Source organism: Sinocyclocheilus grahami, unplaced genomic scaffold (assembly GCF_001515645.1).
Source record: "Sinocyclocheilus grahami isolate Dianchi unplaced genomic scaffold, SAMN03320097.WGS_v1.1 scaffold222.1, whole genome shotgun sequence".
In the NCBI taxonomy this organism is placed as follows: Eukaryota; Metazoa; Chordata; class Actinopteri; order Cypriniformes; family Cyprinidae; genus Sinocyclocheilus; species Sinocyclocheilus grahami.
The window spans coordinates 2,938,268-2,956,213 of NW_015505401.1; the positions used below are offsets into that span (position 1 = coordinate 2,938,268).

The following is a 17,946-nucleotide window of genomic DNA, read 5'->3' on the forward strand; positions in this document are numbered from 1 at the left end:
TTCTCCTCTTTCCTACTACTTGTTTCACTTCTGTTTCAGTTTTTATAACCATTTCTTACTATGTGTAAGTAAGTTGTTGTTTTTTAGCATGTGTGTTTGGCAGTGTTATTTTTTAGGATTACTTATAAACTACTGTCGTTTGATTTGTATTATTTGTATTTGTTATTTTTTCAATTTTAGTTCAATTATGTCTGAATTTATTATGTCTGTATAGGTCTTTTATTAAGTTTTAGTTTTATTTAATTTGAGTTATTTTAATACTTCAACAAACTAAATGAAAATGAAATAATGTAAACCCAATAGCTGGGTTTGTCCTTTTTTAACCCAGCGCTGGGTTATCTACTAAATATTGAGCAAAGGGTCTGAATACTTAGGACCATGTGTTATTTCAGTTTTTCTTTTTTAATAAATCTGCAAAAATGTCAACAATTCTGTGTTTTTCTGTCAATATGGGGTGCTGTGTGTACATTAATGAGGAAAAAAAATTAACTTAAATGATTTTAGCAAATGGCTGCAATATAACAAAGAGTGAAAAATTTAAGGGGGTCTGAATACTTTCCGTACCCACTGTATGTATGTGTGTGGTTGTACGTACACATATATGTAGTTGTTTTTTGGTGTTTGGCTTAGTGTTATGTTAGAATCATTATTATACACTTATACCTTTTGTTCTTTAATATTTTGAATTGTTTTTAGCTTTATTTTTTTGTTTTTCCTTTAAATGTTAAGTTTTTTAATTTTGTTGTATGCCTTTGTCATTTTTATTTAATCTCCATGCATTTGTCATTTTTATTTAATCTCTTTATTTTTAAAATGTGTATAGGTAGTATTTATAAAGTTTTAGCTTTTAGTTTTGGATCTGTTTTTAGTTGTTTTAATATTACAATTGATTGCTTCTGTTGTCCTCATTTGTAAGTCGCTTTGGATAAAAGCGTCTCATAAATGACTAAAAAAAACATCACATAAAATTAAGATTGAAAATGACTATTTGTCAAAACTTGATTTTGATCCATAACTATGTACTTATTTGATTAAAAACCATGCACAAACCCATCACACACCCTGTCACATATATGTATATTTCTCATTGTTTCAGGGTTGTGAACTTGTGACATGGTTGATTTATTCACTTCATTTATCAATCATTTTAATAAAAAACCTATAAAATCGTAATGGTTTCTTACCAAAATAATAACAACATATATTTTTGTTATGAATAGACTTAACGTTGACATGCATCCTACATCAGAAATGGCACCCACACCAGCACCAGAAAGACAGTATTATTGAGCAACCACACTGAAAAAAATTATTCATTGAATTTACTAAAAAAAAATGTAAGGTAAGTGGTTGCAATCAATTTATTTTAGCTACATTTAAATAAACAAATTTAGCTGACTAGCTTTCAACATATATATATATATTTTTTTTATTAAATGTAGCTAAAATAAATAGTTTGCAACCACTTACCTTAAAAAAATTTAGTATCTTTTATTTTTCAGTGAATTGCACAATATGAAAGAGAAACAAAACTGAAAATTAAACTTGAAAACACTGTCTCCCTTTAACCTTGTTACAGTCTTCAACTGTACTTCACACTATTATCGACCTTGTCATATTAATATTTTCGGAAAAAAATAAGGAAGACAATTAAGAATGAAAGCATTTCTTGCTGATTACCACTTGTCATGTTAATGATTTAACACAATAAAATTGTGTTTAGTTAAACATCTAAATTTAAAACATTTTTATAAAAACTATGTCTATTTTTAACTTCAGTCCAATAAAAATGTAAAAATCATCATAAAAGTTACATTTTATGTCATTAAATTGTTATGAGGGTCACATGAGCAGGTAGATGTTTATTTTATAATAAGTTATGTGTAAAATCATAAATTCCTATTTAAACCAAACCTATTTTGTCCGTTACAGGGTTGAGAATAAAAGGTGTTTTAAAAAAATGATGATTTGTTGGACGTTTTATATGTGCCTACTGATCAGCTTAAAAAACATTCCAAGCTGAGATATTACTGAATCCCAGGAATGACCCATATAATGTATAGTATATTCTACAGTGTGTAATGCATTATTGTCACGATCACAAACTCCATTCACCATGCCTGTCACATAAGCACTCTAGATCTCCCATAATCCTCTCTGACTACCATGAGTGCACACTCCAATCACCACATCTGTCTGCCATCAGCCTCAACAGTTCCTCCAAATAAGCCACCACAAACATACATGGTTGGTCTGATCTCGTCGATAGGACTGCTTATGTCTAAATGGTCTATGGCTAAGACTCCCTGTATCGATTTATGCTACTTGTGACTACTTGCCTGTTTTGTTTCTCCATGCTCCAGTCTCCAGTGCTTCTTTCGTCCCAGATTCCTGTTTCTCCTGAAGACCTGCAAAGATAAGAGACGTTGATAAGATACACTCATTCCATTATCTCAGAAGGTGTGTGTGGTGTCATTATTACTCATCTGCTCTGATTGTTGTTTATATTCAGTTTCTGCTATCACTCTATTACCCGTTTGTCAATAAACTTTCATTATTATGTTCTGTGACAGTGTTTAATTAGGCTACAGTAATGACTTTTCCCTGGAGAAGGTAAAGCAAGGCATTACTCCTATGTTCTTTAATTTCATATTTGCTTAGTTACTTCTGAAGTTATTGCATTAAATACTGTATAGAGTAAACAATTCTATATGAAACAGTAGTGGATTTAACATCAATTTTAAATGTAATGTTAAACCTTCTCCCTTTAAAAATACTTTGGTCTGTTCAAGAATAATTTATGAAATGGATGAGTAATTAGTACAATAATCCAATTACACTCTTTTAAAAAGTTAATAATTAGTTGTTTTTTACCCTTACCCAACACTGTGTATATTATTATAGAATATAACGGATGAAACATCTGGGTGAAACATTTTCAGTCCACATAACCATTGTTTTAAAACGCAAGATCTTTGTAAAATGTATTGACATTTGGTTTATTTACAGAAACAAGACTATCTTTCAACTGATCTTCTTTCAGTTTAATGCGACTCCAGTGTGTCATCAAATGGTATTGTGATTAAGATATGACACGGCCATGAGGTGTCCTGTAGGACAGCTAATACAGTAAATGGTGTCGCCAAACCATATGACTCAGTCTAGTTTCGTCCTTTCACTGTGACTTATGGTAATTTCCTGGTCTCGTCTCCATTTACAGTCCCACATGGCATACTGTAAATGCTGTATTTGATGCCATCTGTCTTCCTCCTTCAGATGCTTCTCTAATCAATCTGACAGACACCTATTAAACTAAACCAGAAGAAAAGGAAACGAAAGTTTAGTAATATAGCCTTACAAAAGGCAGTTACCATGAATGAAATGCTTACAGAGATAAAACATTCAGTAGATATTTTCACAAAGAATGCATAAATTTGCTATTTTTTTGGATGTATGGATGCAATGATTAATCCAGATGATGCATTCTGTCATTATAATTCTGGTTTAGTAATTATATAGTATTTTGGCATGGTCATGGTAACTAAACTTCTGAGACGAAGGTTACTGAGTCAAGCCCAAATGAGTGTAGACTGATGACGCGATAAATAGTGACATCGTGCTGTTCTATCAAACAGCATAGTTCAGAAATGAGCAAATAATGCAAGATTTTAGAGTAAGAACATGGCTATTGTGTGTAAAAGGATATTTCTGCCAAAAAAATAGGAAAATTCGTCGTCATCATTTACTCGCCCTCATGTCGTTCCAAAACCGTATGACTTTCTCTTTTTTTTGTGGAACTTAAAAGTGGTTCTGAGAATTTTTGTTTTTGTTTGCCCCTTAAAAAAACTCAACCTTTTTACATACATTTTTTTGAAAATGAGTAAATATTAAATCTTAAAATTATATTTTTAATCGTAAACATTTTGTTCATGCCGTATCACACTCAATCTTGATTCCATTTGATTTGTATAGCACTTTCACAATACACATTGTTTCAAAGCAGCTCATACCGAAAGTTCATATTTTTCTTGTTTATAATACCTTTATAATATGCTATAATACACTTTATAGTCCACATTTAGCACATTAGAAATTCATGCCATAATACTTTTATCTTCAGTCCCCTAGTGTGAAATCCACTATGGCGAAAACCCTATCTGATGTTGGATAACAGAGAGAGAAAAATATATTAATGTCAGTTTATAAGCTATGTTACTTTATTGATTGATCAGTAAAATAAAGAATAAAGTGTCTTTGAGGTCCATCCACAAATGAATGAAAAGCTCCATGATTCGTCCATCGTTATCAATGAAGATCTCATTCACACAATGAAACGGAAGACATTTAATTATGAATTTTGACATTTTTATGAAAATGATGAGACCAGTGATCCACAATGCCTCAATATCTAGCTTTAGTTTCAAATCTGGCTTGAGTTTCAACCTATAAACCTTGACAAAACGTTTCTGAGCAGGAACTTGTGTGGTATCTTGTTTTGTTAAGAGCATTGCAATAGTCCAGCCTAGAAATGACAAAGGCCTGGACGAGAAGCTGTTTTGCAGGTCCTGTTAGAAACGGTCTTGATCCTGATGTTGTGTAGTGCAAACCTGCAAGATCGTGCTGTTTTTGCACAATCTTGCAGATTTGCACTACACAGTTCTAAGTTCGTAGTGATGACTAAATCTGACTGGACAGGTTTAATGTTTTGTCATTTATTGTACCCCCCACATTAGTTGTGTGGTTTTACTATTATGTAGTAAAAGGATGACTAAAACTGTCATCTTATATAAGAACCTGTAAGGACTTCCATTCCATTCGTTCTTTCAGTCATTTAGGAGCAGCTCTAACATTAGATCCCGGAGGATAGAGGTAAATTCATGGGCTCTTCTTTTTGTTAGTTCTACAAACAAATAAATTAATATTATATTAAGAGACAGTTATATACAACTATATCTCATACAAAATGTGGCATTCAACTGGATAAAAAAAGAAGATAAATTCTAGATGTTTTTGAAACATTTGTACTATCTGAATATGTATCTTGTATATTTTGTATATCACAATTCAATTAAAATATATACTGGTCCTTTATTCTTTCAGAATTTCAGTTATCTACTAAAATATGTGACCCTGGACCACAAAACCATAAAGCACGGCTATTGCAATAGCCAAAAATACGTTGTATGGGTCAAAATTATCGATTTTCCTTTTATGCCAAAAATGATTAGAATATTAAGTAAAGATCATGTTCCATGAAGATATTTTGTAAATTTCCTACCGTAAATATATCAAAACTTTATTTTTGATTAGTAATATGCATTGCTAAGGACTTAATTTGAACAACTTTAAAGGCGATTTTCTCAATATTTAGATTGTTTTGCACCCTCAGATTCCAGATTTTCAAATAGTTGTATCTCGGCCAAATATTGTCCTATCATAACAAACCATACATCAATGGAAACCTTATTTATTCAGCTTTCCGATGATGTATAAATCTCAATTTTAAAAAATGGACCCTTATGGTTTTGTGGTCCAGGGTCACATATATACAATCAAATCTTCTTCTTTTTCAGAAGGGTTGATTGCACACGTTATAAGAACCGTTTCACATCCAAGGACGAAGCATGAGGAAACTCCTGCTCTGCATTTTTTGCTATTACTGGTGAGTCATAGGAAACTAGTGAGTAGATTTCAAATTTTACAGATATGTGCATAATAATTGTGCTATTAATCACACAGCAGATATTTGGCAGATGTTTCGAGGTTAAATTACAGTTTCAAGGGTTACCCAGTGATGACATCATCCAGTTGCGTAATACCAAGCCATAAGTTCAACTGTTATGAACTGTTACACTTTTAACTGTCATGAACGGTTACACTTTTGACTGTCATGATAGGTTACACTTTTGACTGTCATGAATGGTTACACTTTTGACTGTCATGAACGGTTACACTTTTGACTGTCATGAACGGTTACACTTTTAACTGTCATGAACTGTTACACTTTTAACTGTTACACTTTTAACTGTCATTAACTGTTACACTTTTAACTGTCATGAACTGTTACGCTTTAAACTGTTACACTTTTAACTGTCATGAAATGTTACACTTTTAACTGTCATGAACTGTTACACTTTTAACTGTTACACTTTTTTACACTTTTAACTGTCATGAACGGTTACACTTTTTCCACAGACGTTAGACTTTGCGGCAGGGCCACTCAGCAGAAGTGATTGTTCTAAAAATGAATACTGGAGCGACGGGCTCTGCTGTGACAAATGTGCTCCAGGTACACTGTCTGAAATCAATACCATCGGAACAACAATTTTTCAGAGGAATAGACTGTTTAATCTCTGTCATGTATTTTTCTTCAGGGTATAAGTTGATGAGAAAATGCTCTAGTGGCATGGTATCTCAATGTGAGAAATGTTCAGAAGGGACATACCTAGACAAGATGGACTAATAAGTATAATGCAGTTTAATTTTCCTTTCATGACTTCTGTGATTAACATTTCAATTATGTATATTTTGCAGTGTTGATTTTGTTTAGATGTTCACTCTTTTGTTCTTTGACTGCTTCTCCAACAGATGCCGTGGTGATTTCACCATGTGAAATCCACGTGTGTGGATGTCAGTCTAGATACCGCAAAAAGTTCTTTGATAGCATTTCATGGGAGTGTGTGCCCTTTAAAAGGACTGTTTTTGTATGACTGAAAACCAAATAAGCAGGGAAGCCTTAGTTTTCCTCAGTAATTATGTGAATGTTACCTTATTTTCCTTTCATGACTTCTGTGATTAACATTTCAATTATGTATATTTTGCAGTGTTGATTTTGTTTAGATGTTCACTCTTTTGTTCTTTGACTGCTTCTCCAACAGATGCCGTGGTGATTTCACCATGTGAAATCCACGTGTGGATGTCAGTCTAGATACCGCAAAAAGTTATTTGATAGCATTTCATGGGAGTGTGTGCCCTTTAAAAGGACTGTTTTTGTATGACTGAAAACCAAATAAGCAGGGAAGCCTTAGTTTTCCTCAGTAATTATGTGAATGTTACCCTATGGTATTTCCAAAGAACACAGCTCTGCCTCCAGCATGAACAAATACCTCTGACAAAAACCATTTATTGTTATGTGACTTGACACTGTAAAAAAAAATCTATTTATTCTATTTATTTAACAGCAAAATACATTTTATGCAGCAGATTTGTAACTTTTTTAGCCCCTGTCCATGGTAAGGTTTTTACATAATAGTAAATTATGAAAAGTGGGAACAGCATCAAGTTGGGAAATAAAAGGGTGCTACCATCCTGAATGCACATGTACTACACGTCTGTTGATGTCATTTGTAATGCGTATCTAAAATATTCTTTGTCAGATCTTAACGCAACATTCAATAGATATTTTCACAAAGAATACATAGAATGCAATAGAAATTACTTTCCTTTTTTTGTGAAACATAAAAGTGGTAATGAGATTTTTTTTGCTCCTTAAAAAACTCATGCCTGTTACATAAAAAAATTTAAAATTAATAAATATTAAAATTACATTTTTGATAATAAACATTTTGTTCATGCCGTATCTTGATGTTTCATCGTGATATCCATTTTATTTGTATAGCACCTTTCCAATACACATTGTTTCAAAGCAGCTTTACAGAAATTCATGTGTGTGTGTGTGTGTGTGTGTCTTTATATACCTTATTATATATGCTTTATAGTCCACATTTAGCACAATTCATGCCGTAATACTTTTATCTTCAGTCCCCTAGTGTGAAATCCACTATGGCAAAAATCCTATTTGATGTTGGATAATGGAGAGAAAAAAATATTAATGTCAGTTTATAAGCTCTGTTACTATATTGATCAAACAGTAAAATAAAGGATTAAGTGTCTTTGCAGTCCATCCACAAATGAATACAAAAATGCAGATCCATGTGGTTCGTCCATCGTTATCAATGAAGATCTCATTCACACAATGAAAGGGAAGACATTTAACTATGAGTTTTGAAATTTTCATGAAAATGATGAGACCACCAGAAGGGTTGACTGCACGCATTATAAGAGCCATGTTTCACATCCAAGGACAACGTAGTTGGAAACTCCTGCCGTGTATTTTGTTATCATTGGTAAGTCATTAGAAACTAGTGAGCAGATTTCACAAATATGTGCATCCTGATTGTGTGCTTAGTCACACAGCGGACATTTGGCAGATGTTTTGAGGTTAAACTACAGTTTCAAGGGTTACCCAGTGATGGCATCATCCAGTTGCGCAATACCAAGCCATAAATTCAACTTTTATGAACTTTTATTGACCTCAGATCGTAGGCGTTGTGACGGGCCAGCGCAGCGTCAGCAGCACAAGTGATTGTTCTAAAAATGAATACTGGAGTGACGGCCTCTGCTGGACAATATGTGCTCCAGGTAGCCTACACTGTCTGAAATGTTTAACCAATACCATCGGAATAACAGTTTTTCAGAGGAATAGACTGTTTAATCTCTTCATCTGTCATGTATTTTTCTTCAGGGTATAAGTTTGTAAGAAAATGCACTAGTGACTTGTCATCTCAATGTGAGAAATGTGAGAGTGGGACATACCTAGACAAGATGAACTATTTCCCAAACTGCTTCAGATGCGAGAAATGCACCAAGCCAAGTAAGTATGATACAGATTCATTTTCCTTTCATGACTTCTGTAATGAACTTAAAATTTAAATTACGTATTTAAATATGACATATTTTGCGGTGTTGATTTTGTTTAGATGTTCACTCTTTTATCTTTGACTGGTTCTCCGACAGATGCAGTGGTGATTTCACCATGTACACCCCAAAATAACACCGTGTGTGGATGTCAGTCTGGATACCGCAAAAAGTTCTTTGATAGCATTACATGGGAGTGTGTGCCCTGTAAACGCAAACCAAACGGCAGGAAAGCATTATTTTTTTCCCTCAGAAATTAACGGAAGGTTAGCCTGAAGTATGACCGAAGAACACAGCTCTGCCTCCAGCATGAACAAATACCTCAGACAAAAATGTCATAATATATGGAATCTACTTTCCCTTTATTTTCAGCTGAATTAAGATGTAGCCTTATAAAGCACAATGTATTATATTTGATACATGAGTTTCTAAATGATTAACATGGTCAAAAGTTGGGTGAAAACCTGTTGTACACAATCTACTACTGTGTTCCTCTTGACTGGTAGTTCATGCTTTTTATTATTAAGTAAAAGGCCTTTTAGTATAATTATAAAAGTATCCACCTTCAGGTCATGGTACATGTATCTAATAACTTTTATAATGTTCGTAAAATATTTCAAGATGAACATTTACTGGACTGAAGAAACAACTATTTGTAGGTTTATCTAATCATTTTCTTTGGAGGAAAAAAAAATCTTTTGGACCGGTTTCATGTCATGTGACTTTACCTCTGTCCTCCAGGATCTAATGTTAGAGTTGCTCCTAAATGACTTTTTCCATGAAACTAAAAGAACGAATGGAATGGAAGTCCCTTCCAGGTTCTTATACAGTATTATAGTAGACAGTATTAGTTTTTTTTCACTCTGTAATCACACATTTGTTTGTACATATCGCACTCATTGTATTGCATTGCATTATATATTTTTTTAAATAAAAAGTGACAACTGATATTTATATGCATTTTTTGTAAGTAGTCTGCTATACTCTAAACCCTCTATAATATGAAGTTGCCATATGGCAACAATTAATTTCTACTCATCTTCTTGTTTTTCTGAAAAAGATACAATATGTGATCCTGGATCACAAAACCAGTCATAAGGGTAGATTTCTTGAAATTGAGACTTATACAGCTGAATAAATAAGCTTTCCCTTGATGTATGGTTTGTTAGGATAGGACAATATTTGGCCGAGATACAACTATTTGAAAATCTGGAATCTGAGGGTGCAAAAAATCTAAATATTAAGAAAACCGTCTTTAAAGTTGTCCAAATGAAGTCCTTAGCAATGCATATTACTAATCAAAAATTAAGTTTTGATATATTTACTGTATGAAATTCACAAAATATCTTCATGAAACATGATTTTTATCTAATATCCTAATGATTTTTGGCATAAAAGAAAAATCGATAATTTTGCTAATTAAGACTGTTTTTTTGGTCCAGTGTCACATATATTGCTTTATGGGAATTAACTGGGCAGGCCTTGTAGGATTAGTTCACCCAAACATAAAAATTAGCCCATGTTTTACTCACCCTCAAGACATCCTAGGTGTATATGACTTTCTTCTTTCAGATGAATCCAATCTAAAAATATAAAAAAATTATCCTTGCTCCTCGAAGCGTTATCATTGCAGTGGGCGGGAGTTTTTGTTCAACAGTCCAAAAGAAGTCAAATAAAGTGCATCCATCCATATAAAATGTGCCTCACACGGCTCCTGGGGGTGAATAAAGGCCTCCTGTAGTGAATCAATGCGTTTTTTTAGGGAAAACATCCATATTTAAAATGTTTTTCTCAGTCGTCAGTGGAAGCCATTCCGGCAGATGACGTAGGACGTATGCGTCGCACACGCATTAGTGACGAATGCAGAAGCGCGATGGAGAGAGAACAAAACAAAATTCACAGTCTCAAATTACAAACACAAAACGAGGATTTGTAAAGAAAAATGTCAGAGGATTTCTATATAAGCCAAGAGGAGACTGGTTTTCCTTTGCTAAAGTAAGGAAACTTTGCTTCCTTTGCTCCTGTTAACAAACTCGCGAGACTAGCATATCTCACCGGCACGTGCTCGACACATACGTCCTACGTCATCCTCCCGGAATGACTTGCACTTATAACAGTTAGTGGAAGTGAGAGAAAATGTTTATAATGTTTTAAGTATTGATAGTTTTCTTACAAAAATGGATTGATTCGCTACAGGAGGCCTTTATTCACCCCACCCCCGGAGTGTGAGGCACATTTTAATACGGGTGGATGCTCTTTATTTGACTACTTTTGGACTGTTGAACAAAAACACCCGCTCACTGCAGAAAGAAATTAAAATTCTGTCATTAATTACTCATCCTCATGTCGTTCCAAACCCGTAAGACCTTCGTTCATCTTCAGAAATTGTTGTCATATGGCAATGCTGTACCTTATTTGTCTGAAAGATGCAAGTCATATACACCTAGGATGCCTTGAGGGTGAGTAAAACATGGACTAATTTAAATTTTTGGGTGAACAAACCCTTTGGTAGCCAATGATGTGCTGTTTTTAAGTCACATGACGTCTGAACGTCCTTCCAAAACTCTTTCCCACTGTCACCCTCACCTGTTGAAGTGCTCCATAAATTGCTCTGTTAAAGGGATGGTTCACCCAGAAATGAAATTACTCATCCTCATGTCGTTCCAAACCCGTAAGACCTTCGTTCATCTTCAGAAATTGTTGTCATATGGCAATGCTGTACCACAGTGGAACTGCAGTAATGTATTTCCCCATTGGGATTTATATAGATATAGATAGGAGTATCATTAATATGATTGGATTTATTACTTATTTGAAGTGTTTATTGTAGTATAGTTGTATTTATGTATTTATTTAAAAAATGAATTCAGCAATGTTTTACAGAAAGGCCAATAGGAAGAATACAGAGTTAACTCTTCCATGTGATAAGGGTTGTCATATGGCAATGCTGTACCACAGTGGAACTGCAGTAATGTATTTCCCCATTGGGATTTATATAGATATAGATAGGAGTATCATTAATATGATTGGACTTATTACTTATTTGAAGTGTTTATTGTAGTATAGTTGTATTTATGTATAAATAAAAAATGTTTTTATTCTTTTCAAAAAAATGAATTCAGCAATGTTTTACAGAAAGGCCAATAGGAAGAATACAGAGTTAACTCTTCCATGTGATAAGAGTGAGGATGACTTAGCCTACAGTGAAGGTTAAATGATAGGGATCTACTTATTTTTGGTTTGCATGAGTTCCAAATATATAAATCTATCAATATTTAAAAGAAATGTGCATTTAAATATAAAAGAAATAATTTTATAGAAAAACTAGCCTACTTTTTTGACCATTTTCCATTGTGGTACAGCCTTGCCATATGGCAACTTTTCCCACTTGAAAAATTACTTCATGTTTAGAACATAATGCATACCATAGAGGGTTAAGGATCTCATTACAACCAACTTGCATATTTTTGCTCAGACTGGGTCTCTTAATAAAATGGAGGTGTTTTTTTCCTGCTCAGGTGTGATATCATATTATAGACTAGTAAGATATCACACCTGAGGAGGAAAAACACCTCAGTTTCATTACATTTAAAGAAAAATCATATTTTTTCTGACGATTATTTCATATGATATACAAAGTACATTTTTAAATAGTGTTTATACGCAAACTTTTCAAAAAGGGACTTTTTTTCAAGAGCTATGATACATTTCCTGAAAAATACAACTCGTTCCTCATATAGAGCCTAGTCACGAAACTAAACCTTCACCGAGATTCACACACTTCTGAACGAGTGAACGAGTGAACGGGTGTTTTGTGTCAGTTAATCCTCGAACAATTACGTTATGGTTTTGGTTTTAGTTGTGAGAATCGTCATCTGGTTCGCAGGAAGTCTCTAAATCGGTATGAAAGGTGTTTATACTGGAATGAAACCATAAAAAAGTCCCACCGTCACATCCGCTTCTGTTTTAAGTCTTGTTATTATTTTGGGGAAACGTGAATGAAGGACGTTTAAGAGAGTCGTGTCACGTGACACGGCTAGTTTGCGGGCAGGTGGCAAATCCTGGAAAAACACAAACGACCAACTTCTTCACAGTTTCGCAAACGAATATAATTTCTGTCATAAAAGGTAAGTAAAATGATAATCTCTCAGTGTTTACTTGGTTTTCTTTATTTGGGAAGCAGTGCTCGATTATTGATCAAAAGCAAAACAGGTGCAACAGGTTGTTGTTGTTTTTCAAGCATTTGTTTTTCACCTAAAATATATCTTATGTTTTTTTTAAACGTGATACTTTATTGTGCTTTACTTTACATTAAGATAGACTATATGCCTATTGCTGTAAAATAAAATAATAGCCTTCAGGTAGAGTATGTAGCCTATTTCTGTATTGAATTAGTCAAATCAAAACTGTTCCTACTAGAGCTGTGATTGTTATAGTTTTTAATATTATTCTTTAATGCTTCTCTCCTCGCTCGTGGCAGAAGGGCGTTCACCATGTCTACACCTGACCGTGTTGGACTGACCCACTGTAAGTTTGTCCTGGTGTTTGCAGGCCTTATGGATCCTTATGGGGGGCTGGGTCATGTGGTACAGTGGGAACATGAGGGTTTGATTTCAGGGAATGAGCTGACACACAAACACAATGCCGTGGACCGGCTCGTTCGCACCCTGAGCCGCAGCATACGGAAACCCCACCGCGGCCACAGCACACCCTGACCCCTGGGCACGGCTGACAGCGCACACAAAGAGCAAATAAGGCCAAAATCTCAGTTGCAAAAGAAGAAAAGTGGAACGATAAGGCAAGGATGAAGGCTGACAGTTACAGTATGATTGTTACAATGTAGTGTTTGCTACTACTACTACTACAAAAACTATGAAATTGCAGTTATGTGGTACTGTGCATTGTACATTTTGAGTGTTTTGTATACGCAATTCTGTATTTCTTTTTTGCAGCAAAACTTTTCTATATATATATATCTTCTGTTGTGCAAAACATGGGTGATTAATCTGATACATTTTTCATAATTTAAAATTGAACATGCAGCATTGGTGCTTTATTTTAATACTGAATCATTTTCAGAACAAAACTCGACACAATTTATAATTAGAGTGAAAATGTATTTACACAGTTGCACATTTTCATAACATTTTCCAGTTAACAAAACATGGTCACTTTCTTTCTCTCGCTTATTAAATAGGTAGAGCCACACATTCACCCATTCAAAAAATACTGCAAAAAAATCGCCACACAGAAGCTTCCATTGATTTCACAACAAATAACTTAAGAGACCAATAATAATCAAATGAAAAATAAAACCTCACCATAAACACCAAACCTAAAGAAAAATAACCTTTTTGTTCAGATTGAAGTATATGCACTATAGATGTCAAGGTCACAGAATCTAGGTAGTGTGTCAATCTTGGTCAGTTTCTTGTCATATTGATGTTACTTTTCTTTGTGCGAGTTTCCAGTTGATCTAATGCAAGACAAGCAACCAACAGACTATTTTTGAAAATACTTCATGTCATGACCAGCAGCATATCAGTTGCATCACTCCTCATGATTTAAAATAAAAATCATAAAATGAAATAAAAATTATATATTAATAGTTCCTGGCCTAGCATTGCAATTACAACCCATCTATGTTCCAGTATTTAGGATGATTGTGTGCAATAAAATAAAATCACTGGTCAAATACAAGGCAGAATTTGAAAACACACACTAAGGCACACTGGAGAGAAGTCTGTGGAGCAGTTATGGGACTAAAAAAAAAATACAATGTCATTTAAAGTCAGTTCACCCCCCTCCAAAAAAATACATAAACTAAATTGAAAGTGCAGAATGAAAATTTGTAGGTCCAAAATTACTTAATGCCTTACTTTGACTTTAGTCCTTTACTTCCCTTTGGGAGCATCTATAGAAGGGGGACAGAAGAAAAGTAATGCATTCTATGTAGTATGCTCAATCTTATCTTGATAGAGCTCACAGACTGTTTGAGTGAACAGCTGAAGTGCTTTCAGAGGGCGGGGCTTGGGACAGAGAGGGCGGGGCTTTGGACATAGGGGGTGGGGCTCTGCCAAATAATCATGTGACTTCGTTCTGATCTCTGTAGGACAGACTCACTGGCCCCATCACTTCCATCATCCCCTAAAGAAGAAAAGAATGGTGAATTATATTCTTATCTTTAAAAAAAAAAAAAACATTCTCAATGGAAAAATATATATATATATATAAGTTGTGGTATAACAACTGCTAAAAGGAAAGTCGCACCAATTCGGAAGTTGATGTATCCTTCCCCGCCACTGAGAATGAGCTGAGAGGTAGTAGCAGCGCCATCTGGTGAATTGGAGGAACTACGGCAGCCTGCATTGGTTAGAAAAAAACGATCAAAAAGAAACGAAGTATTTTTGATCTTCCATCTACTGTTACTGAATGTAAACAATATTTGTTTCGAACCTGGAGCAGAAATGATGAATTTAACAGCTTGTCGATGGCCATGGTAACAGAGCTGAGCTGAAGCAAGAGAGCAGTATGGTATAGAGCAGGACTCTGAAGCTGCCAAAAAATAAAACAATGTAGATCAAAAAAATGTGTAAGTTTCACAAAACCATTTAAGAATAGTTCATTTTAGTTAGGGGGAAAAAAACACTCACTGAGCGACAGTGGAACTGAGAAGATTGCCCCACTTCCTGTTCCCACCCACAACCGCCCACTGACCACAGACAAGGCTGTGATCTGAAGAGGAGAGAGAGACAGGAATGCAGAGCCTGCGACATGGAGACGAATGGATTTTTAAAAAATTAAAAAAATCACATACAAAATCACCTGTCACTTTTAATGCATCCTTGCTGGATAAAGATTGTCATTCAAAAAAAACAACAAAAAAATCACTACTGCTTTGGAATAGTAGACACCCTAAAAAAATTCAATAAATGATCCATATTAATGAATAAATACAAATCAAATACCTAAAGCTTTAGTCACTACAGACGATAAATCTACTTCCTGTAGAGGACGGCCAGTTGTCCAATCAAAAAGCCTAAGAATTGGATCCAAACGGCACGCAGCCCAAACGCCACTTCCTGCCGCGCACAGAAAACGCACCTGCTGCTCACTTCGCTCAGACACTGTGAACGATCTCTAAATGGACAGAAAGAGAAACGTGAATGAGTGAGGGTTGTGAAGCACAAGATGAACAATCAACATGGAGACGAATGGATTTTTAAAAATTTAAAAAATCACATACAAAATCACCTGTCACTTTTAATGCATCCTTGCTGGATAAAGATTGTCATTCAAAAAAACAACAAAAAAATCACTACTGCTTTGGAATAGTAGACACCCTAAAAAAATTCAATAAATGATCCATATTAATGAATAAATACAAATCAAATACCTAAAGCTTTAGTCACTACAGACGATAAATCTACTTCCTGTAGAGGACGGCCAGTTGTCCAATCAAAAAGCCTAAGAATTGGATCCAAACGGCACGCAGCCCAAACGCCACTTCCTGCCGCGCACAGAAAACGCACCTGCTGCTCACTTCGCTCAGACACTGTGAACGATCTCTAAATGGACAGAAAGAGAAACGTGAATGAGTGAGGGTTGTGAAGCACAAGATGAACAATCAATGACAGCAGAGACCAACCTCTACTTTCCGAATTTTCACACTGATCATGTAAACTTTATTCCAGTAGCACACCCAAAGACAGCCCTCTTTTGCTAGGCAGCAGCGAACGGGCTGCAAAGGTGGCGTGCCGAGCGAAAGCACCTCTTGAGACTGAAGATTCCAGATGCCTAGAAAAATGATAATTACAAGTCATAAGTAAAATTGATATCTTAAAAAACACACCCGAGCGGACTAAACCGCAAAAACACACACCTGAACTGTAGGTGAAGAATGCAAGCGTCCCATTGGCCAAGCCAGCGATCACCTCGCCCTGAGAATACCTTTACATACAGGAGGAATTCCATCAGAAACCTAAGGAATTTCATTTACTAAACTGACAGATATTCAAAAGACACTTACGTCAGAGAGTGAACCCCCTCAGAAAGACTGACAGACTGCAAACAGCGGCGCCTGGAGCTGGAGGACGAATGAATCAGCACACTGCAAGAAGGCAACATGAGCGGATGAAACCCATACAGCAAAAAAATTTTTTAAAATAGTTTGTATATGTGTACACACACACACACACACAGGAAGAGACCATTTGCAAAAACAGATAACTCTGTTTTTAAAAATGTTCAAAAATTATGGGTTTTTTTTGTCCTGTATTCCAATTAATATCAATCAAACTGCAGTTGGGCTGTTTTGATTAAATAATAATAACTAAAAAAATACAGGTAACTAACACAATAAAAACATGATTTAAGGAAATGAATAAAAACTTTTTCAAATATATACTGTATATACACAGTATTTAGAGGTATTTATTTCTGTAAACTAAACTATGCATGAAAATGTAATAAATAATGTTAGGGATAAAACCTACTGAAATAAGATTAAATAAGAATGACAAGCCCTCACCCTCCATCCTGTGTTCCAATCCACACAGTTCCCGCAGTATCTCCTAACACAAGCACAGACATAACTGAAACAACATTCAGTAAAACACATACTCTTATAATTACATACTCTTATTTTTTTTAAATGCCATGAAAGGTTAACAATGCAGCTAAATGTAATAAAGAAAACATTAAACTATTAACTACAGACAGGGGTGTAAATATAGAGTATTTTTAAGTTTTGTGATGGGTAGTGAAGAAAATGCCAAAGAAGGATCTTGCTAAGATACTTTAAATAAATTCTGAAGTGCAATTGATTTAGCCATTTAAATAACTGTAAACTTCATAAATAACCTGTTTAAGGGGTTTTCTCAGGGTCCAGACTTTCTATGCCTTTAGGACGTAAATACATGTATTTATAATCAATTTGTTAATTGACAAAATGCATGTAAGCGTTATATAATGTTACTACTTCAGGTCAAATACTATGTTGCAGTGAGTGATGAGAGGTCTCTTGGCAAGGACCACTGACCCATGCTGTGGTCAGTTACATTTTACACTAATTTATTTTGTTGGCTTTAAATAGTAAAATAATGTAAAATAATTTGATTGGCTTAACACAGTAAGAAGGACCAAATATGTTTTTGATTTAAGTTACAATGATCTGGAAAATACAGTATAGTCAAAAAAGTTTGGGGTCAGTAAGATTTGTAAAAAAAATAAAAAAATAAAAAAATAATA

General features: G+C 34.6%; 1 protein-coding gene and 1 long non-coding RNA gene across 2 annotated transcripts in view; one reads left to right on the plus strand and one right to left on the minus strand.

The window, feature by feature from the left end:
- The first annotated feature begins 6,223 nt into the window (after positions 1-6,223).
- LOC107596681 (uncharacterized) lies at positions 6,224-9,657 on the plus strand. Its single transcript, XR_001610392.1, has 3 exons — positions 6,224-6,289; positions 8,525-8,653; positions 8,797-9,657. It is a non-coding gene; the product is annotated as an uncharacterized lncRNA (long non-coding RNA).
- Positions 9,658-13,185: 3,528 nt separating this feature from the next.
- Positions 13,186-17,946, minus strand: part of LOC107596738 (C-Jun-amino-terminal kinase-interacting protein 3-like) — a 17,447-nt gene continuing 12,686 nt past the window's right edge. Inside the window, exons 18-26 of the mRNA XM_016287535.1 lie at positions 17,228-17,270; positions 16,727-16,807; positions 16,580-16,647; positions 16,346-16,494; positions 16,094-16,265; positions 15,351-15,464; positions 15,154-15,252; positions 14,968-15,060; positions 13,186-14,844 (exon numbers count right to left, since the gene is read on the minus strand). Coding sequence (XP_016143021.1) covers positions 14,714-14,844; positions 14,968-15,060; positions 15,154-15,252; positions 15,351-15,464; positions 16,094-16,265; positions 16,346-16,494; positions 16,580-16,647; positions 16,727-16,807; positions 17,228-17,270 — 950 coding nt within the window. The 3' untranslated portion in view covers positions 13,186-14,713. The remainder of the gene's footprint in view (positions 14,845-14,967; positions 15,061-15,153; positions 15,253-15,350; positions 15,465-16,093; positions 16,266-16,345; positions 16,495-16,579; positions 16,648-16,726; positions 16,808-17,227; positions 17,271-17,946) is intronic.